The 22,703-nt window shown below is 37.8% G+C and overlaps 1 protein-coding gene across 1 annotated transcript; it reads left to right on the top strand.

Moving 5' to 3' along the window:
• Positions 1-11,186: 11,186 nt before the first annotated feature.
• LOC146526866 (dipeptidase 1-like) lies at positions 11,187-22,400 on the top strand. The gene is made up of 3 exons (XM_085206481.1): positions 11,187-11,292; positions 14,126-14,264; positions 20,587-22,400. The coding sequence occupies exons 1-3, from the start codon at positions 11,240-11,242 to the stop codon at positions 20,737-20,739; spliced, it is 345 nt and encodes a 114-aa protein (XP_085062607.1). The 5' UTR covers positions 11,187-11,239; the 3' UTR covers positions 20,740-22,400.
• Positions 22,401-22,703: the final 303 nt, after the last annotated feature.

The following is a 22,703-nucleotide window of genomic DNA, read 5'->3' as shown; positions in this document are numbered from 1 at the left end:
AAAACACGAATTCTAAATCTGCCGAACCAATGAAAATCGGGAATGTTCGTATATGGGAATGAAATGAAAAGGTACTGACGTGCTCTAACCATAGACAACCATTGATCCGTCGATTGCATTACAATCTGTATATTTTTATCTTTTTTTCTTATATCCTGTTTTTGCAATACATATATCTTTTATTGATTTGTAATAAAAGTTTAAAAATAAAATATAATATTAAGATTTTGATAATTGGTCAACAGAAAGAAAATGGTGGTCTTTTCATGGTGAACTTCTTCCCAGTCTTCGTGAAATGTGCTCCGAACGCTACCTTACCTGATGTTGCAGGTAATATTACCAAGAAATTATCTATTTGAACATTATTTAGATATATATTGAAATTCATATTATAACATAGAGGGCCATGGATCGAATATGCTGGTTCGTGAGACAGTCGATTCGATTCGTCAATAAAGTAGAAAAATTCTAATTCTACATTATTTGGTGTCAAGAACAAAGCAATTTTAGTACTTCAATTCTTAGTTTATCCGGATAAGTAAGGGATCACATTACCAATATCTTAGAGCCCACAATTGTGCTAGTTGTCACCCGTTCAATTGTTTGGCCAGACATGACATGTGACAGTGCGATAATAGATGGCACAGTGTGTCACCGTGTGTTTGTAAATGTGGCGGCTCTAGGTTCGATCTCCATTTGTTGATGTGAATTATATTGTATTTAACAAAATGCGCCGTTCAATTTCGCCTCTCTACCTCTCACACTCTACGTCTCGTTCGGCTTCTTCGTTCAAAAAACGGAGAACAGTGTGTCTTGACTCAAATTCTCTTTCCCTTCCCTGCTGTGTGGGATAAAGATGCGAGAAGCTATTATAGACGCTATTGCACATATATATAACTAATCTAATACCTAGTATCTTTGTTAAATACTTATTCATTTGATTTTTGAAAATATATATGTATAAGGTATGCTTTGAAAATTAATTAATACAAAACTAAAATAATCATAATTTAAAACGCGCGGAAGCGCGTGCCAAGTTCTGGGTTTCAGAACTGGCGAGCAGCACCGTGTGTTATTTTACACGAACCATTTGAAGCCACTTTTTACCTATTCGTAACTCAAAAACTATTCCACCTAAGCCTGTCATATTTGGCTCAAATATTAAGACCCCCTACCTGTATACGTGCATAAAATTTCATAAACACAGCTCAATCAGTTATTTAGATAATGACGTCCAAAAATCGTAAATTTTTAGGGGGGTGACTGACCTATAGACCTTAATGTTAACCAAGTTCCAGATGACCTAGAATGGTGAAATTTAGCATCCGGTTAAGTAATTGGGTGTATATCAAGGGAAAAATCCGAAACTAGTATTTTTTTAATATTTTCTTATAATTTTTCAATAAATAGATTCAATTAGGCACATTTACTTATAGTGTAGCGCCTGGCATAATATAAGAGCAATGCATTATTTATATATTGTTGCTTTTATTTATGTCACACGTTAGTAAATATTTTATTTGTTTTGTAGACTAACTTCACTATTACTTACGTAAGCCATCTAAAACAACACGATGCTTTCAAGTATATTTTAAGATAAGATATGTCTCCATTGGTAGCTGAAAATGACTCTAATTTATGTCCTGAGAAAGCCTGTCATCATGTGGACTTCAAGGGCTTCACGTAAACATATAAAAATACTAGCGGACGCGCGCAGCTTCGCTAGCTTATTTAGGGGTGAATTCTAATAAACCATGAAACATGTGTTCAATGAAATATTTTTAAGAGTCGAAATTTCAAATTTTGTAAAAATCGGTGGCGATTTGAAGATTTTTCCATACAAACTTTCAACCCCTTATTTACACCTTTAGGGATTGAATTCTAGAAAACCATGAAACATGTGTTCAATTAAATACTTTTAAGAGTCCGAATTTCAAATTTTATAAAAATCGGTGCCGATTTAAAAAAAATTCCATACAAACTTACAACCCCTATTTCACCCCTTTAGGGTTATAATTTTTAAAATCCCTTCTTAGTGGATGTCCAGATTACGAAAGTAAACATCTGTTCAAATTTCACGTTTCTACGCACAGCGGTTACGGCTGTGCGTGCGTCTTACCTCAGTCAGTGAGGACAAGTCCTTTTATATATATAAATGGATTAACATCCTTCATTATTATTTATTATAATTTAAACATATGTTTTAGTACTTATTATACTAAGAGTATTTGCATAGTTGATTAACGTATTTGAAATTAAATAGGAATATACTTTTATTAAATAAGCGTATCAATTTTACATTTTTAAATATAAATTATTATAAAAAAAGATACATTTAAAAATATAAAAAAAAAACCACACTTCCGAGGGCGGGACAAGGGTCCAAGCCATCGGTGGCTAGGGCTCCAGAGAGAGGAACCTCCGCACAATACGTGCCGTCTCAAGTAATACTGCCTTCTGTATCCGGTTCTTGATCCAACAGCTAAGCGATAGCCTCTTAAGGTGTTGGTCGAGGCTTTTCGCTATTAAACCGTTAACCGAAACCACTATCGGCACAATGATAGTCGCATTGACATCCCACATGGCGGTAATCTCATGGGCTAGGTCCAAATATTTAGATTGTTTTTCTTTTTCGGCCTTCACGAGATTTTCATCATGTGGGATAGTAACGTCAACAATCACTGCGCGGCGCGCCGCTCGGTCTACTAGTACTATATCAGGTCTATTGGCAACAATATACCTGTCAGTAATAATAGACCGATCCCAGTAGAGAAAAATTAAATTATTATTACAATATTTAAGTACTAAGTCCTATATAAGATCCTATAAGGGTTCTGTTTTATTGCTTTCGAGGTACAGAACCCTAAAACAGAAAAAAAATACACTAAAATATAAATATAAAAATAATAATTATATTGATAGAAATATATATAAAATTTAATAATAATATACTATCTGTAAGGTCAGTCGTGGCACAGGGGCACAAAGTGTGTCTGTAAAACCGACTGGTTGTTAGTTCGATTCCCACTCGAGGAATTGAAATATTTATTAAAAATTATATTTCCACCAAGGCAAAGCGCGGCATTGAGTTCCGCCACTCAACACGCAATGCCTCCTGAATTCGATGGAAAGTGGAGTTACTGAGTGTCTTAACACTAGGTTCTCTCTGTCTACTCTGCTGTGTGCGGGATACAGCGTGAAGCTGGTTTGATTTTTAATTTAATATATTGTCAGCCTACCAGCTATCTTAACAGAAGTAATTATAAAGTAATTATTAACAGTAAAAATTTAAGTAATTGTTAATAAAAAAAATAAGAGTAAAAAAGAGAAAATTAAAATTTACTTAAACAAAATAATAAAAAATAAATAAATCCGCTTTACGGTGTTTCCCACACATAGCGGGGTAGACAGAGGGAACCTAGTGTTAAGACACTCAGTTCCCCTCTTTCCATCGAACTCTGGAGGCATTGCGTGTTGAGTTATTCCAACAAAATAATAAAATTAGAAAAAAAAAAAAAAAAATATATCAGATTTCTAAACGCAGCATACATTAATTACTTTCTAATCTGACAACTGTCATTTAATCAACAAAATAAAAACTATAGTCGAGATTCATAGATAAATATAATCTATTTTCATATATAATTAAATATCGTCTTAAGAGTAATAAAACATAATATTATTGACCATAATAAAAAAGTAAATACCTAATTATATTAGATATATTTTATTGTACGAAGGCGCTCATATTTTAATGGTTTTTTTGGCCTGGGTTTCATGATTTTACTGGTTTTAGGAACACATGTGAAAACGGCAGAGAACGAAGTCGACCTTGGGATCATATCAATTCAGATTGGTACCAGCACTTAATAAACTTATTGTTTATATTTTTTCCAAGACATGTTGAACAATGAGTCGTTCAATAGAATTGCTTGTGGGTGAAACAAGAACCTTACACCGAATTGTTCCAATGCCTCCCGATGGGAGCTGTCTCTTCCATGCTTTTGCATATTCTTTGTTTGAGCGTTTTGATATACAACAAACTAATAAATTGCGCGAGACTATAGTAGAGTACGTATGTCGTAACTGGAATGATTTAAGTATCTACACTAGCGCTCGAAACGGGAATCCTTACTCTTCTAAAGAAGACATGCTTTGCTTAACTACGTACGGAGCTACTTCCGAAATAAAGGCGGCAGTAGATTTGTACAATATTAAGATAGAAGTGTATTATCACAATGGTGTCCTACTTGGTTTATTCGGCGAAGAGAAATGTCCTATGAAGCGCTTACTCTAAACTATGTTTTAAAAAGAGCAACTCTTGAGTTTCTTGCTATAGTAGCTTCCTATAGGAAAAGTACTTGTAATGGCCAAATTGAATAAAGAATATTTTGATTTTGAATAACATTATGAACCTTCCTACTTATAATTTCTGTACAAAAAGTAATGATATCCCATCAAAAACATAAATGTAAAAAGAAAGCCAAGTTCTGTAATAAAACGTATGCTTTCAGCGATAAAAGAAGTGAGATGTAAATGTATGCCAAGTTCAATGGTCAGTCCTGAAATTTATTTTTAACAATATAAAATATTTTATAACAACTGAAAATGCCCATTCTTCTTACAACTTGGAGACTTCATTTATGTGTAATATCTGACTTGGCTAGTTTTCAAATTAATTTACATCGATATTAATGAATGTATTCAAATTCTATTCTATTCTATTAAGATTCTATTGTAAATTCATATGAAAACTAGCCAAGTCAGATATTACACATAAATGAAGTCTCCAAGTTGTAAGAAGAATGGGCATTTTCAGTTGTTATAAAATATTTTATATTGTTAAAAATAAATTTCAGGACTGACCATTGAACTTGGCATACATTTACATCTCACTTCTTTTATCGCTGAAAGCATACGTTTTATTACAGAACTTGGCTTTCTTTTTACATTTATGTTTTTGATGGGATAAAAAGTTTATAATAGCGAAAGAATGTTCAACTATGCTTATATTTGGGAACAGTAAAACTAACATAAACGTTGTTTATGTAAAGTAAACCATGTGCAAACTCCGTAATAAAAGATAACTTGGCAATCATATTTTAATCTTTCAAATTAAACGTGTTTTTTCCATCAAAAAGTTTTTTATTTTTAGAAAAGCATATTTATTTTTGCCGCCCTAATAGCTATATGTGTATTTACTGTTGAGCTTACAATATCATAAGCTCACGAGATTCTAAGGGAATGTAGGTAATTGAGCTTAATGTTTACTTTTTGTTCACTTTTTAGATATTACAGTGTTTTAACAAGCAAAACTCTTTACCATAATTTGCAATGAAACATCAAAACACATAATTTACTCCAGCAAATGGTAATTTAAGAGGGACAATTAGAGCCTTTTATACTTTAACAATTACAATCTGTATTATAATTTCACATTCTAGAGGCATATACGATTTCGCGAGGGTTTAGCTGGTATTGCATTTGTATCTATGAATGATTATAAAAATAGTGTCAATTTTTTTTTTAATTAATATTATTATTATATCAACATAAAATAATTTACATAAAAAATATAGGTATACCAATTCTTATGGACATAATATAATTTTTATTTTATCTGTCGTTTGTGTTAAAAAAATATTTTCGTTATATCATTAAGAACAGAGTTTTCGTTTTCGTTTTTCAATTGAGCAGTATGCTGTTGGCCATATCGGCCTCTACAGCGTCACCGGACTTGGGGAGGCCGAGCTAGACGAGCTCTGACCTTGGCATGGCTACCGTGGAAGGTACCAACAAAAGAGAACACAGTGGCGCAAGGGTGTCTCCTTTGAGACTCGGACCGCGACTTGCGAACACCGTTCGTAGTGGGGGGCTTTGCTTCGATCGGTTCGACCAAAGCCTACTGGGGAGGGCTCTTGATGCCCTATTGGATTAATGAGTGCGGGCTCCTCTCGCGCCGAGGCGCGATTGGGCCACAGTAAAGCTGGGACCTCGTCTCCACCGGCGGGGACGGTGTGCGTAGCGTGTATGTGTGCGATTGTGTGTGGCCCTACCTACAAATTTAGGGTCGTTCGCTTTAGTGATGGGGTCAGCATCATCGGTTAAGATATCCCGGGGTCGACGGCGATCCCACGGGCGACGTTTGGCGTAGTTACACGAGTTTACCACCAGCGGATTCGGATGCGATTCGGCTTTAGTGAAATAACTACTAGAGAGCTTGCGACAGTGCTCTTTTACTGAGTCTAATTTGACGTCTCTATGGAGATCGGTATTACGCATGTACCACGGGGCACCGGTAGTATTACGCAAGAAACGGTTTTGAATTATTTGTAATCGGCTAAGATCTGTCTGTGCGAACACAACACAGGCGTAGGCGAAAATGGGTCTGACGCATGCTTTATAGAGTCGGATTTTATTTCTAAGTGAGAGTTTACTTTTAGCACAAATGAGTGGATACAAACAACTTAGGACGTAGGCCGCTTTGCGGCGAACATAAGTAATGTGGGCTTTAAAGGACAGTTGACTGTCGATAATGACACCTAAGTATTTGGCCTGTTTGGCCTCGGGAATTATTTTGCCTAAAAGGCGGACATGTGGCAGGTAGTCTGTCCTACGAAGGGGGAAGTAGATGATGTTACTTTTATCGGGATTGACCTCTATGCGCCATTGAAATAGCCACTGACCTATGCGGTCCATGGACTTTTGGAGTCTGTTAGCTATGCAGACTGATACACGGCCGGACGTATAGACGGCGGTGTCGTCTGCAAAAAGGGCTAGGTTTGTACCTGGGGTTTTGGGGATGTCGTGAGTGTACAGATTGTACAGAAGCGGGGATAGTATGGAGCCCTGAGGGACTCCAGCTCTAACTGGCCTACTGGAGGAAAGGGTGCCTTCTACCCTATATCTAAATGAGCGGTTTGATAAGTAGTCTCGAATGATGTGCACGAGTCTGTCAGGTACGTTAGTCTTTTGTAACTTGTAAATCAAGCCGTTGTGCCAGACTTTATCAAACGCTTTTGCTATGTCTAAGAAGATTGCCGCTGATGGCATTAATTTGGCTCGGGATAACAGGAATTCCGTGAGGCGGTGTACCTGGTGTATGCTGGAGTGTTTGGCTCTAAAGCCGAATTGTTCGGGGGGGATTATGTCATTGGCCACGACTGCGGCTTGGAGACGAGTGAGGAGGATACGTTCGTATATTTTGCCCATTGAACTGAGAAGGCTTATGGGGCGATAACTGGACGGGGATGTGCGAGGTTTCTTAGGCTTGTGAATACCTATGACTATTGCCTCTTTCCATTGGTCTGGGAATGAGCACTCTTTTAAGAGCGTGTTGAAAATGGCAACGAGAAGCGTTAGAATGTGAATGGGAAGAATTTTAAGGATCTTATTCGAGATGCGATCGGATCCTGGGGCTTTCTTTGGCTTAAGGCGCTTTATAATGTCTTGTACCTCTTCGACAGAGGTCGGTCTTATAGGTTCGCCCGCTGGTGGCAACGGTGCCCACGTTTCGACCTGTGTGTCCACCGCGGCGACGTGAATTGGATCACACGGTTGTTCCGAGGGGGAGCATTGACTTTCTAAGTTATCCGCTAGGCATTCGGCCTTTTCGAGATCGTCTGAGGCTAGTGTTCCGTCCGGACGGATTAACGGCGGTAATTCGACTACGGTGTCGTTTTTGAATGATTTAGTTAGTTGCCAGAACGCTACGTGCGATGGCGTAAGCTCTGATAACCTATGATCCCAAGATTCGTCTCTGAGGTCCTCGAACCGGGCTCGAACCTGTCTTTGGAGCCTCCAGAGTTTAGCGCGGTTAGCCGGCGACGGAAATGAATCGTGCGCCCTATTGGCGATGTTTTTACGTCTCATGAGCTTTCTGAGATCTCGCGGGATCTTAAAATGTCCTTCTGGATTACTTGGAATTTCCCTAGAACACTCGTCGAGAGTGCTACCCAGTCTGTCAGTAAGTTGGTTAATTTCCGCCTCGACTACTTCCACCGAGTCGAATCTGTCAGGTATGTCGTCTGTCGGTTCCGTGTCGGGATTGCCTAGGCGCTCCGCGAACTTAGACCAGTCGGTGATGGTGGTTTTAGGAAGAACTGGAGGACAATCGGGTCCTAATTTAACTATTACAGGTCTATGGTCTGAGTCTAACTCTGGTATTACCTCGATAGAGCGCAGCCTGAGAGAGACGCCCTGCAGGATGGCTATGTCGAGAATTGAAGGTCGGCCCCGGGGCCCAAATCTAGTGGGAGTGAGGGGGGCTATTATCTCAAAGCGAGAGGTGGTCAGGTCATAGATATTTTCGAGTTCGATTCCTCCTCTATTTGTGGAGTTGCAATTCCACCTGGTACTTTTACAGTTAAGGTCCCCGGCTATGATAACCGAGTCCCCCATGTCTAGTAGTGTCTGTAGGTCGCTTCTAAGTAAACTCTTTGATGGAGAGAGATAGGCGGAAGCTATAATAGTGGGTGGATGTCCAGTCATGTGAACCTTACAGACCGAAACTTCGATGTTAGTGAGCGTCGGCGGCGGATCGAGCGGTATGACGTGAAGCGTCTTTCTGTAAAATATGACGGTGCCGCCTTTGGCGCCGTCTCTGTCGTTACGAATAGTGCGGTAATTGGCTATCTTGGGATCCCTATTGCAATTTCTAAGGAACGTTTCCTGAACTAGAAATAAGTCGAGTTGTCGGTTTGTAACAAAATCGCGGACTAGCCCCATTTGCGTATTGAGACCGTTAGCGTTAAAATAACCTATGTTGAGAGAACGCGGCTTGACTCGCGCGAGTCTTAAATCGGGCGGGTTGATTCTAAAATTATTATTGACCGCCATTGGAAGTTTGAGCATTGACAATTAGTAATTTGGCTATAAGCTTTCTGTTGAGCTTAATTACTTGAAGTCGACTTTTAGGATCGCCGTTTGAGTCTACTAAGCCTTTCGCAAAGGCCAATAATTCGTCTTTATCTAGTATATCTAAAAAGCTGGTCGCAATGTCGATCGCGTCTTCGATACTATCCTGTTCTGTTACCTCCCCACGGGGCTGGCGGGCAGAGGAAGTGGCCCTGGAGGTCTTGGGTTTGGGATTGGAGGCCTTGGCGGCTTGGGTCTCTGGTAGAGGTTTTTTCCACGCATTGGTGGAAGGAAGAGGGGCTGGTTGGAGTGGTGGCTGAGGGCCGGACGGGTTTTGCGCTGGACGGGAAGGCATCGAAGCCTTATGCGTCCTGCCGCCCTTTCCGCCGGACCTGCGTGGGGCCTTAGGGCATCCGCGGTAATTTGCGGGGTGCCCTTGGGTCTCACACAAGACACAGCTGGGAGGTACGGCCGGGTCTGGGACCTTGCGCGGACAGTCAGCAGTAGCGTGACTTTCTAAACACTTCACGCACCTGGGTTTTGCGTGACAGTTTTTGGCGGAATGCCCATAGAGCTGGCAGCGGTGACACTGCCCGGGAATGCCACGAGACCATGGCTTATCTATAGTGATGCCCGTGAGTGAGCAGATGGATTTTATATTGAAAATTTGTTTGCCCTCAGGGCTACGGTCTAGGACAGCTAGGACCATGTCGTAGCTTTTCTTAGTGTACTGATTGTACATACGGTGGACTGCTCTAACTGGAAGATTTTGGGATTTTAAGTCCCTGAAAACTGACTCGGTCTCTAATTCGGATGGGATACCCTTGAGGACTACACGTAATTGACGCTCGTCCTCCAGAGCGTATGAATGGAACCCTATCTTTGAATTCCTAAGGTGGGTCGTAAGGACCCTGTGGTCTTTAGGTGTTAACACCTGAATCCTAACTCCCTGCGCTGTGGATCTGGCAGAATTGAACTGCACTTTAGCGGACAACATCCAAAGTTGTAAATTGTCCCACGCTTTCTTTTCCTGAACTATTATCGGGGGAGGTAACCTGTCCCTACGGACGCCGGCCGGTAGCGGTACCGAACCGTCGCCAGAGTTGGACGCGGGGATCGAGCTATTATTATTATTGCTTGTCTTTGTTGTATTGTCTGTCTTGTCGGTAGAGTCTACCTGCGCACCCTTTTTAACTACCTGCGCGTTGTCCCTAAACCTACGCGGGGGTGAGGACCGCGGGGAGGGGGTCTTTTCTGCGCGCGCGGCGCGTTTGGCTGGGGTTGATGGCGGAGTACCTAGCGATTTGCGGGCCTTCCGTTTGGCCGATTTTGATTTGACGGTCTCGAAACCGTCATTATCCTCCACACCGGGAGTTTCTTCCTCGTCGGCTGAGGCCTCAGAGGATGATGAAGACGACGAGGAAGCCTCCGCGGCCTCAGACTCAGACTCGGACTCCGCGTCATTTGCGGAGGCCTCGTCCTCATCCGAGCCGGCGTCGGCCTCCTCAGGTTCGTCCTCCATTTGCTCAATTAGCTCGGGCGACTGAGCGATCGCCTCATTGTCGACGTACGTTTTTAGGCTTTCTAAGGCATCGGGGAAATGTTGCGCGACGTAGTTTAGCAGGTTAACCGCATCTACTCGGATCATTTTGGGGACAATTGACCCCCCACCAAGGCGAGGGGTCTGTGCCTACTTTGACCTAATGTCTCGGCCTGGTGGGGCCGGGGTGAGTACCTAGCTTAAGCTAACACTGTGTAAAAGTACTCACGTGGGTATGGAATCCAGGTGAAATCCTATGGACACTAACACACTACACTGCACTACACAAAACAACGGAGATCGCCGCTCGCCGAACAAAACGACGCCGATCGGTCCTCTTCGTCTTCTTGGTGTTGCAGGGTGGCGTAGGTCGATAGTGCGCGCGTGCGTGGATTGGTTTTTGGGTTTTTTTGGTTTTGGTTTTGGTGATTGCGAAAGCGATGCCAAGCGGACATTGAGACGTCCTGGCGGTACCGCGGTCGGATTGGAACTCCTTAAGAACAGAACAGAACAGAATTAAATATATGTGTCTGCTATCAGTACAAGAGATGTAGACCAAGCAAGTGACGTTACCGAGCAATTGCCAAGCTCAGCTTTGACCTCGCGGACTATTATATACTTAGATTACATGTCAGAAGTAATTGTTTCAATTGATTGGTATGTAAAGAAATCACATTGATTGAAGCACTCAGAGAAATTAATTATTTAATGCAGTGTCTTAACACTAAGATCTCTCTGCCCGGCTATAAACGGGACACTGCGTGAAGCTAAAAATAAAACAATAATAGTCCTTCAATTTAAATAATAAATGTTTTTTTAGAACATTTCCATTACCTGAAGAGGATGATTGGTGCTGATTACGTCGGTATCGGTGGAGATTTCGATGGAGTTAACAGGTAAATGTTATTAAAGAAAGTTTTGTATATTTTTTAAATGTCAATATTTTATCTGTTCATACAATCCTGGCGCAGTGGAAACCAGCGTGTGACTGTAAACGTGATTGTTTTGGGTTACATCCTACTCCGGGGGGTGAATTATCTTTTAATACCAGCTCTAGTCTGGTAAAGACAAGTCCAGCGTTGCGTTTCACCACTCAACACTGTCTCAAATCCGTTCGGAAAGTGGAGAACGGAATTTTTAACACTAGGTTGCTTATCACGCTGTATGATAAAGCTTGAAACTAAAAAAAAACAATATAATGAAACGGTATGACCGAAAAAGTAGAAAGAAAAGTGGCTCTTTTACTACTTCATACTAGCGTTGCAATACATAAATTAATTTTTAACAAAAAGAAAAACCGACTTCTAACAGCGAACTAAAAAGTGAAAAATAATTATATAAAGATTTTATAATTTTGAAGTCGGTGTCAAACTAATGCTACAACACCTTTACTACAATATCTAATTACTAAGTCTGTTTGTTTTACTTGGCACCGACTTCGCTGTTAGAAGTCGGTTTTTCTTTTTGTTAAAAATTAATTTATTTTACGATTTTTAGTGATGGGTAGATCTTAAAATGATGCTTCTTGAACGAGTGGTGATGGTGGTGGTAGTGGTTGTCAACGAGTGGTTGTGATTGTTCTATGTAAAACTTCATTTAATTAGCTATTATTTTTGTGCAAAGTTACATTTTGGTATATTGACAAAAACATACATAAAAAAATTAATTTATTTTACGATTTTTAGTGATGGTTAGATCTTAAAATGATGCTTCTTGAACGAGTGGTGATGGTGGTGGTAGTGGTTGTCAACGAGTGGTTGTGATTGTTCTATGTAAAACTTCATTTAATTAGGTATTATTTTTGTGCAAAGTTACATTTTGGTATATTGACAAGAACATACATAAAAAGTATTCGGGTAAATTCGGAATCTCCCTTTTTTGAAGTTGGTTGAAAATGAGAACATCCTCTTTTTTGAGATTGGTTGAAAAGAAATGCAACGATCAGGAATCTCATTTCTGACATCAATTTAAAAAGTTTTTGCTTGTAACTATTACAGTATAATCAATTTTTTACCAAAAAAAACAAACTTTCTCAATTTTCTCCGGATTCCATAATCGAAACCTAACCAAACTTTCACAAAATTATCCTTGAAGTGTATCCTTTCAAATAAAAAACAAATGATCAAAATCGGTTGGCGCGACATTGAGTTATTCGGCTATTAGTCGCGCACATGCCTAATGCAAATTTAAGACTTATGTGATTTTCTCATGGATACCATTGTCAGACATGGACCAAAAAAAAATGGGACCATTCGGGAAGCTATACCTTTCAAACAAAAAAAAAATTATCAAAATCGGTTCACCCAGTTAAAAGTTATGAGGTAACAAACATAAAAAAAAAAATAAAAATAAAAAAAAAAAAAAAAAAATACAGTCGAATTGATAACCTCCTTTTCTTACAGAAGTCGGTTAAAAATCTAAATAAATAGAACGTGGCAAGTTGGCAAGTAAATTCTCACACAAAAAATTCTCGCACACATTCTGGTATAGTATTTAGGTAAACCAATCAAGCCTTTTAGACTTCGTCTATCTCCACTAATTGGAGCATCATGGTTAATTTCTGGCTAAATTTTTACTGGCATATTAATATTATAAAGCTGAAGATTTTTATTTGGTTGATATAATCTCAGATACTACTGCAGATTATTGAATTGAAAATTTTATTTTTTGTTGAATATTCTATTTCGAGGCCTATAGAGGAGGAGGACGAGGCCTGTAAATTATATATACTTCATTTCGACGTAACCCACCCCCTATATGGTACTTAGAATGTGTTAATTACATTTATTTGATAGTGGACACGAGACCGCGAGTAAAAGCTATTTCACATATAACCATTTATATAACAATCGAATTTAAATATTTTCAGTTTTATGAGTAGATTGAAATTATATGCAATTTAACAATAACAATAAATTTTAATTTGTATAAAATATTTGTAACATAAAGTTCTTATTTTCATAATATTTTAGATAAAACTTTAAAGCTTTCCTAATTGTAACAGACTGTCTGAATTGATAAGACTCTAGATCAAAGTTGGCAACTTTCTTACGGATATAGAACTATTTAAAGTTTAATGTTATAAGTGCAGTATTTCCCAAAGTTTAATTTAACTTGTAATTGCATGTAATTTCATTTGTTTTAGAAATCCTTATAAAATTTTACATAAATATATTATAACATTATATGAGCGAGAAGCCACCGTGGCTCCGGGAACAGGAAAAGTATATTATAAATTTTTTATATTTAAATATAAATATAGGCCGCATCGGCGCAGCGGCACAAGGGTGTGACTGTAACGCGATGGTTATGGGTTCGATCCCCACTCGAGGAAATGAAATATTTATTTACGTTTATAGTTCCATTTCTTCGCTCTGGTGTCGATGCATAGCACGGCGTTCTGCCACCCAACGAGCAATGCCTCCAGAATTCAGCAGAAAATGAGGAACGGAAGTGTCTCAGCACTAGATTCTCTCTGCCTGAGTAGGCAGCACAGCAGGGTTGCTGTGTGTGGGATACTGCGTGTAGCTGAAAACAAAAATATAAAATAGAGTTATTTATTTTAAAAAAATCTTATCATAATTCAAGTAAAAACGTCAAATTTATAATCTTTAATCTACAACATTTATTTAGTTTCAATAATTGTGTTAAGTCAATTTAACCTACTGTAAAGCTCTATTTACAAGAGGAGACACATGAGGACGTTTGAGCTAATAATGTCAATTACAGAGTTCCTCGTGGCTTGGAGGATGTCTCGAAATACCCTGAACTATTCGCTGAACTACTGAGGAGTGGACAATGGAGCGTGCAGGAACTGAAGAACTTAGCAGGACTAAACATGCTGCGAGTCATGCGACAAGTTGAAAAGGTAAAACAATATAGAAGATAATATTCTCTTAGGTATTTCTTTTGCTAACTTTTGAAATGTTGGGCTCAAAATATTTTAAAACTTTACTTAAACGGTATCATAATATTTTCATTAAAATTACTATGTCTTAATAATAATAAATAAAAAAAATAATTAATAATTATAATGGTGTTTTTTCACCCTAATGATAGGCTGAAATAGATAACTCAGCTATATGACCGTCTCTTGCTTATTGCTTTTCATATATATATATATATATGTCGGAAATAAAAAGGCGCAATAGATATTAAAAATAAACGAGTAGAACCTCCGACCATGTCCTGGCCTTTGGTTTTACTCGAAATACTTAATTAAACAAATAAGTAAATCTAAAACAAATAAATGAACCAAATAATAACTGGAAACATAGTAAATTACAAGGAAAATAATAACAACATTATCTTATTCTTTAAATGATGGCTTGGAGCAGTGCCTGGGACTTGTGACCCCAGGAGTAGGCTTAAGGGATCCCTTTCCGATATATCAACACTCGCCTTTCACTGCTCCAGTCCAGTATAATTACGAATAGGTCTTAACAACATTCATAATTAAAATAGTCGAGGTTAACCAGCGGTGGAGCACGAGTAGTGCTCCGAGCCGTGGCAGAGCCTCGACTGGGCGTACAACACCCGCACGGCCTTTTATAAATTAACAATGACATTGACAACGGTGACGCGCCCAAAATGGCGCCACCGGAAGCTGACAAATACAGAACCATCAATTCAATAATTACAGTGTTACTAAAAACAGTGACCTCCATCAACATAATTTAAGAAATAAAAATAAGCTTGCTGTGCCCTTCTCTAGGCTCCATAAAGTGTCTCACTCATTCGTAGGTCAAAGTATACACTTTTATAACAAACTTCCAAACGACGTGGTTAATTTATCACTGAACAAATTTAAAAAAGTGGTAAAGCACAGGCTCTGCCAAAAAGCATATTACTCTGTTAAAGATTATGTTCGCGATAAAGATGTTTGGAAATGAGTTGCTCTATTTCTAAGTTAAAATTGTTAATTGTGATTTATAACAAATGTTGGCATTTAAAAAGAGTGGCCATGAGTTTCTTTGCCTGTATCTTCTCATGAGCTCAACCATTTGAACGGGCTTTTTTCAAGTCAAAATTGCACATTTTTTTTGGTTATTTTGTTTTCCATTTTTTTTTTTAATCTTTTATGACATGTCCAAGTGAATGTTAAGCATTTTTATGGAATAAAGATATTTTGACTTTGACTTTGACTTTGACAGCATTTTATTAACTCTTAAATGTTAATTCTAATTTTACTCCTTAAAACATCTTTTGTGATTAATTAACTAATTATGAATTTATTCTTAATATTGAAATAAATTATCACCAGCCGACACGGCCATTCTGCAATAAGGTCGCCCCTGACCTTTATCATAATAAATTAATAAATATTGAAAACCTTCAAGTAGCAAGTAAACTTTGGAGGCCCCTGTCCTCTACAAAATTACTACCACTTAAACGCTGTCAACGTTGCAGTTAAAATAAAATATTAAATAAATATAATAAACAAATTTTGGAGGCCCCTGTCCTCAACAAAATTCGTCACAAACACACACAAATTTTGGAGGCCCCTGTCCTCAACAAAATTGTTCACACACACACACAAATTTTGGAGGCCCCTGTCCTCAACAAAATTGTTCACACACACAAATTTTGGAGGCCCCTGTCCTCAACAAAATTGTTCACACACACAAATTTTGGAGGCCCCTGTCCTCAACAAAATTGTTCACACACAAATTTTGGAGGCCCCTGTCCTCAACAAAATTGTTCACACACACAAATTTTGGAGGCCCCTGTCCTCAACAAAATTATTAAAACTCAACAACCTTTTTTTTAAATTTATTTTTTATAAAACAAAAATAATAATAATGAACATAGTCAAACAACTTTCTTATGAGCAAAAACTTATAAACAAAAAGTCATTTGTATTGATAGAATGATTAACATTTTATGTTGAAGTTTGATAAGTAGGTTCAGGTGGGTCTTTCATCTGTCACCTCTCCCGATGCCGACACGGAATCCTGCACCATCACTCTCTCACCTGGTTTGGGCGCCAATCGCAGTTGTTCATGAGAAACCTCCGTCAGTTCTCCTCCTCCAGACATACCCTCTACTTCACGTAACATTTTTCAGGGCATCAGGGCACCTAAGTTCTAATCCAATTTGAGTACTAGGTCCCGCTCTGAACAAAACTATTTCGTCTATTTTGGAATCTTTCCACGTTAGCTTCTCCTCCGTCGAACCCTAATTTATTCTCAGCACTTCCAGTACCAATCCTCCTTCCAATACAATTATCCCCGTCTGTACGACTCAGTGAATCAGCCAGATCCCCTTCAGGACCAACATTTGCAGTTCTATGCCTAGAACAGTCAATTGCCAACGAAAGCGCACCTAATCCCCTTTTCCAACCCTTATGACATAATTCCGAATAATCGCCAGTCCATTCCTAACCACTGGACTGCCATGACACGTTCAATCTGTATATAAGTATGGCTTACGCCGAGAGCCATGTAATGCTAATGAATGCCATAATTTTTACATAACTTCCCAAGCTCAACTCCATAGGCCGCATCCTGATCACTTATAATTTGTCTTTAGTAACCCAAACGACAAAACCACGTTCTAGCGTACGAAGCATTGCGCTCGCCGTCGCATCAGTTGTCATATGCCAAAGTCATATATTTCGCGTATGCATCGATCAGCATGACCACACATTAATGTTCGACACCTTTCCCTGCGAAATATCCTGTCAAATCCATGTAAATTATGTAAAATGAAATAGGTTTCCTTGTCGATATTAAGTTTTTGAAATTATATTATTGTAAAAATGAGCACCACCTTCGTGTCCCCGAATAAGGACATCTCCAAGTCCCGTGTCACTTGCATCCGCATGCAGCTCGATCGGCCAATCCTGCCCAAAAACCGTTAGCACTGGTGCCTAGGCTAGGCGCCGCGTCACATCAAGTCCAGCACTTCCCACATTCAGGAGTCGATTCAAACCTAGCATTCCTTCCCGGTCAGGCTGTAAAGCAGCATCATACGCTTTAAAAAGGCTTCAAATAAATTAAGCTTCAAATAAATCGTCCAAAACGACCCGCTGGGTTACAGAACCGACGCTACCGCCCGACATTGGCTGGCACAGGCAACCCCTCAAGCGGCTCAACCCCTCTTGAACCCGGGCGTCGGGGGGCCCGGACGCGGCTACGCCCGCGAAAATGTAAGTCTAAATAATTAAAATAAGTTAAAAAAATAATAATAAATGGAGATTTATTATTAGAAAAAAAATATCTGAGTAACCGAAATGAACAAACAAAAGAAGTAAAAGTAACTAAAGGAAATTCTTAATATTAGAAAAAGTACCTAAAGTTTGCCGTGCGCGCGTACTAAACATTTTTCTATATTAAATAATTATTAATTTTTGCGAACAATATTAAATAAAATCCCAAATGATTAAAATTACGATATTTTAAGTGTATAACATCGGTATAGATAACCGAACTGAGATAAATTAATTATAAGCAGCAAATAATTACATAAAAAATAATAGTAATTCGAAAATCTATAAAAATTTACAAAATCATCAAAGTCATCTGCCCGTTCGCGTCGATCATACTATACCACTCGTAGGCTAGGTCATTTCGAATCAGTGACATCTTAATTATTTATTAGAATGTTATACAGTAAACTATAATTTCCATCAAAATGAAATGCTAAAAGTGACTATTATATTTATTTTCATAAGGACGAATATCAAATTATAGAAATCATTTAATTTTTGTTAATGTATACAAATCTATATCGGCGCGCGCCATGTATGCGTTAAGCAAACTTACTTTGGGTGACGTTTTCTTAAAACAACAAACTTTGCAAGCCGTTGCCTAGCAACGCGTAGCGACGATTGTTATTAACATGGCGGAATAAATTGCTTGTCAAATTAATTATTTTAATATATTGGTGTATATCGAAAATATTACAAATATGAGAAAAAAAAAAGTATCCTATTTTCATCCCGGGACCCTCAAGTATTGTGTAGAGTTACTTTCGAATTTATAATATAGGTATGGATAAAGCTACCAAAAGCCCGTTCAGAATTTGCAGACCTTCCGAAAAAACTCCATACTCCATGAAAACGTTTTCCATATAGACGAAAATGTTACCCATAAAGGTCGAAGAGGAGTCACAATCACCGCCAAAACTCCGCCGGGGCGTTAGTCAATCCAGAAGACATTTCTGCATATTCAAAGAAATTAGCTGGACCAGTTCTAGGAATGAAAGTCCCACCAATAGGTATTAGACAAAATCCCTGCGCCATATCGAGGCATATAATAAGTATGCGGCGTCTGACAATTCACAGAGCCGATCCGAAACCATAGGTAATGGAAATTTTATTCTCACATTCTATCCTCACCGTTTCCTCTTTCACAAGAATTACCGGGCTCGCGAATCAAGAAGCACTCTCTCGGGCCACACCATCGGCCATCAAATCGTAAATTCATTAATTTTCGTTTAGTCGATCAAGTCAGCGCCAATATCCCGAAATGGCTACTCAAAATTTTCTTACCACAGTGATACCCTGCTTGGTAAAAGTACACTCAGCCCTTCTCCCTTAACTATATCCGCACCAATTAAAAACGACACAAGGAGTTTCAATGTCTTCAATAATACGAAACACTATCTCGACAAACACACTATTACCACACACAGTCTCAATTTGTTGAAAAGACAAGACTGAAACGCTCCTGCTACCCATTCCTTTCAGCATCAAAAGAGTTGCCTTGTCCTTTTTCCATAAAAAAAAAAAAATAGTTCATTACTTTCATTCACCAAGTTGACTATGTTAGAATCATCACCAATTCTTTTGAAACACTCAAACTCCACACGCCCAACTTTGCCACAGTAATTGCATTTAGGCCCAGGCTTCTTCTGATCTGTCTGAACTAGCTTCAAAAGCAGAATCTGAATTCAAAAATGGTCCGTGGTCACTCACTTTATTTGTCAGTCTATTACAACTGAATTGAGTTTGTCCAGCCCCTTCATACCCAAAGCAGACTATAGACCCCTGACGATTCATCGCTCATATGGGACGCCAGTGAGGTATGGACGCTTTACGTGATCCAACTTCTCGAGGCCTAAAAGTAGATGTGACCGGTTAATTCGGGAATAGTTGCACACCCACTAGACGCACACTCACTAGATAAAGGCCAGTTCATTGTTCACACATTCAAAACTCTGCCTTGACCGCATCTGTAAATCTCCATTCACTACACATGTTTTGTTTTTTTTTTTTTTACTTGTTCAGCGTGATTACGCCAGTTCCTTAAAAGTACGTCCTCCTCTGGATTGAGTGTAGCGATATAAATATTACTCAATCTTAGTCATAGTATTGTTGTAGTTGAATTTAGTAAATAAACTTGCAAGTAACTCATGACTAACTTACATACTAGCCTGATGTTGCTTAGACAGCGTTTCTCATCTCTTCTATTAGCAAGAGTGTCTCCGAATGCCTTGGCACGTTTGTTTGTTGAGAAGATGTGAAAGGCTGGACCTGCTGGATCTATCCCGCTTCTGATGTCGGAAATAAAAAGGCGCAATAGATATTAAAAATAAACGAGTAGAACCTCCGACCATGTCCTGGCCTTTGGTTTTACTCGAAATACTTAATTAAACAAATAAGTAAATCTAAAACAAATAAATGAACCAAATAATAACTGGAAACATAGTAAATTACAAGGAAAATAATAACAACATTATCTTATTCTTTAAATGATGGCTTGGAGCAGTGCCTGGGACTTGTGACCCCAGGAGTAGGCTTAAGGGATCCCTTTCCGATATATCAACACTCGCCTTTCACTGCTCCAGTCCAGTATAATTACGAATAGGTCTTAACAACATTCATAATTAAAATAGTCGAGGTTAACCAGCGGTGGAGCACGAGTAGTGCTCCGAGCCGTGGCAGAGCCTCGACTGGGCGTACAACACCCGCACGGCCTTTTATAAATTAACAATGACATTGACAACGGTGACGCGCCCAAAATGGCGCCACCGGAAGCTGACAAATACAGAACCATCAATTCAATAATTACAGCATTTTATTAACTCTTAAATGTTAATTCTAATTTTACTCCTTAAAACATCTTTTGTGATTAATTAACTAATTATGAATTTATTCTTAATATTGAAATAAATTATCACCAGCCGACATATATATATATATATCGATGTTTATAGTATATAAATAATATAAATAATTACAACAGGTAAGAGATGATTTACGGACCAACGGAGCTGAACCTGAAGAACATCCTGACTCTCCCAACGATAACGGAAACTGCACGAGCAACGCCTTCTATACCGACGTTGTCTTAACGAACTCCACAACAAATTACCTATATAGACATCGGGTTATATGACTAAATATATTATAAATTCAACAATTATTTTTCTAGAAAATCTTGTAGTCGAAATAGTCATTTGAACATTTTTTAGAAAGAAATACAGAATGTTATTTGGTCTTTACAGAATAGTATATTAAATTTTTACCTTGCGCTTAACCCGAGGTCTTATTCTAATTGAATCATTATATCTGTCAACTAATTCAAGTAGCGATATCGCAACCATTTATATACAATTTTTTAGATCATTGTGGCTGTGAAACAATTATTTAACAGATATATGAATAATAAAATTAAATACACTAGTTTCAATTGGTGTATAATTCCAATATTAAATGTATTCCATTGATGTTTTATCCAAATATCGGTATGTAGCTTAAGTTTTGAAAGAGATTTGTCATCGGGAGAGACAACAAACTCACTAAAGAGCGTCTCGGGTGAGGATAGTTTAGGGAGCGATAAAAAGTATCTCATTCTTTAACTTTTCCACATTAAACCTATCCTTTATACATATACTATACTACTTTAAAACATTTTGAAAAAGATTTATCCCTTTCGTTTCTCTTGAATTTATTTTACGATCTTTTTTTTCATACGTATCATGTTAATCTCATATTTAAATGAACATTTTGGCTAAGTTTAAAAAGAAAGTTATAGAATGAGACATAATTAATACAATAATTAATCGCATGTAACCATTAGAATCCGAAATAATTGTATATCAGTGTTAGTAGACGCATGATAGATGTTCACTGTCGTAAAGCACTGTTTTCTTCAACTTCTATGTAATTACTCTGAGTGTACTACTATGTAATTACTCTGAGTGTCAAATATCGTCCTTCTTAACTCTATCATCATCCAAAAATGGCTCCGTTGTGAAATTATGAATGAATGTGTAAGTTTTAATTTACTAAAACCGAATTAAATTAATTTTATTTCACGAATGGAACCAACGTGTTTCTTTTTAATTCTTTTAATGCTAAATTGGACAAACTAATGGATTACATCAACTAAATTAAAATTAATAAGGAATTAAGGAATGTAATTTTATTTATACATTTGATTAAATCATATGTTATGGTTTAGGAACGTAGTTAGATAATAAATTTTTAAAAATGTTAACAATTATAATGATTATAAAACAATTTATAAGACAATTATAATCTTTTTAATGCGGATTCATCAACAAGCAAAAGGTAGGTTGTAAAGGAATTGAATGCCATACGGACGCCATTGTACTGTGTGATTTGTTCTTCTCCCTTATTTCCACGCTTGTGTGAATAATAGGTGATTTTTTTATTATTACTAGAGGCCACTAAATAATTTGCACCAGTTTCTAATGCTCATTTTAGTATATCATACACGATTATTATCATATTTGGTCTAGCAATAACATCATTATTTTGAGAAATTGCCGTCAGTAATTAAATACCATAGTTTATTGTGTTCAATGTTTTCGTACAATATTGTTACTAACAACAGCTTTATAGTAATGGCCTCTATTAATACAGTCATATATGTAAGTAGATTATAATTGCTGTGTAGATTTCTGTACTAGCAACTGTGCATAATGTCTTCGGTTTTTAACTATCTTTCTTGTCTATTTAATTTGTTTCTCTTTCTTTATAATAGTAAGTGAGTAAATTATACCAAAGAAACATTGTGATGAACAAGGTGTGCCAAATCTATATATATAAAAGGACTTGTCCTCACTGACTGAGGTAAGACGCACGCACAGCCGTAACCGCTGTGCGTAGAAACGTAAAATTTGGACAGATGTTTACTTTCATAATCTGGACATCCACTAAGAAGGGATTTTGAAAAATTTTAACCCTAAAGGGGTAAAATAGGGGTTGAAAGTTTGTATGGAAAAAAATTTAAATCGGCACCGATTTTTATAAAATTTGAAATTTAGATTTTTAAAAGTATTTAATTGAACACGTGTTTCATCGTTTTCTAGAATTCTCCCCCTAAGAGTGCAA

This window comes from Heliconius melpomene, chromosome 21, assembly GCF_056956725.1.
Source record: "Heliconius melpomene rosina isolate 202511_hmr_F chromosome 21, ASM5695672v1, whole genome shotgun sequence".
NCBI classification, from domain to species: domain Eukaryota; kingdom Metazoa; phylum Arthropoda; class Insecta; order Lepidoptera; family Nymphalidae; genus Heliconius; species Heliconius melpomene.
This window is presented reverse-complemented; position numbering and strand designations above follow the sequence as displayed.

Excerpts from the sequence above, each read along its gene's own strand:
- LOC146526866 (XM_085206481.1), top strand. The coding sequence starts at position 11,240 with ATGATTGGTGCTGATTACGTCGGTATCGGTGGAGATTTCGATGGAGTT. Across the intron at positions 11,293-14,125 it reads GATTTCGATGGAGTTAACAG|AGTTCCTCGTGGCTTGGAGG; the intron begins GTAAATGTTATT and ends TGTCAATTACAG. Across the intron at positions 14,265-20,586 it reads TCATGCGACAAGTTGAAAAG|GTAAGAGATGATTTACGGAC; the intron begins GTAAAACAATAT and ends TAATTACAACAG.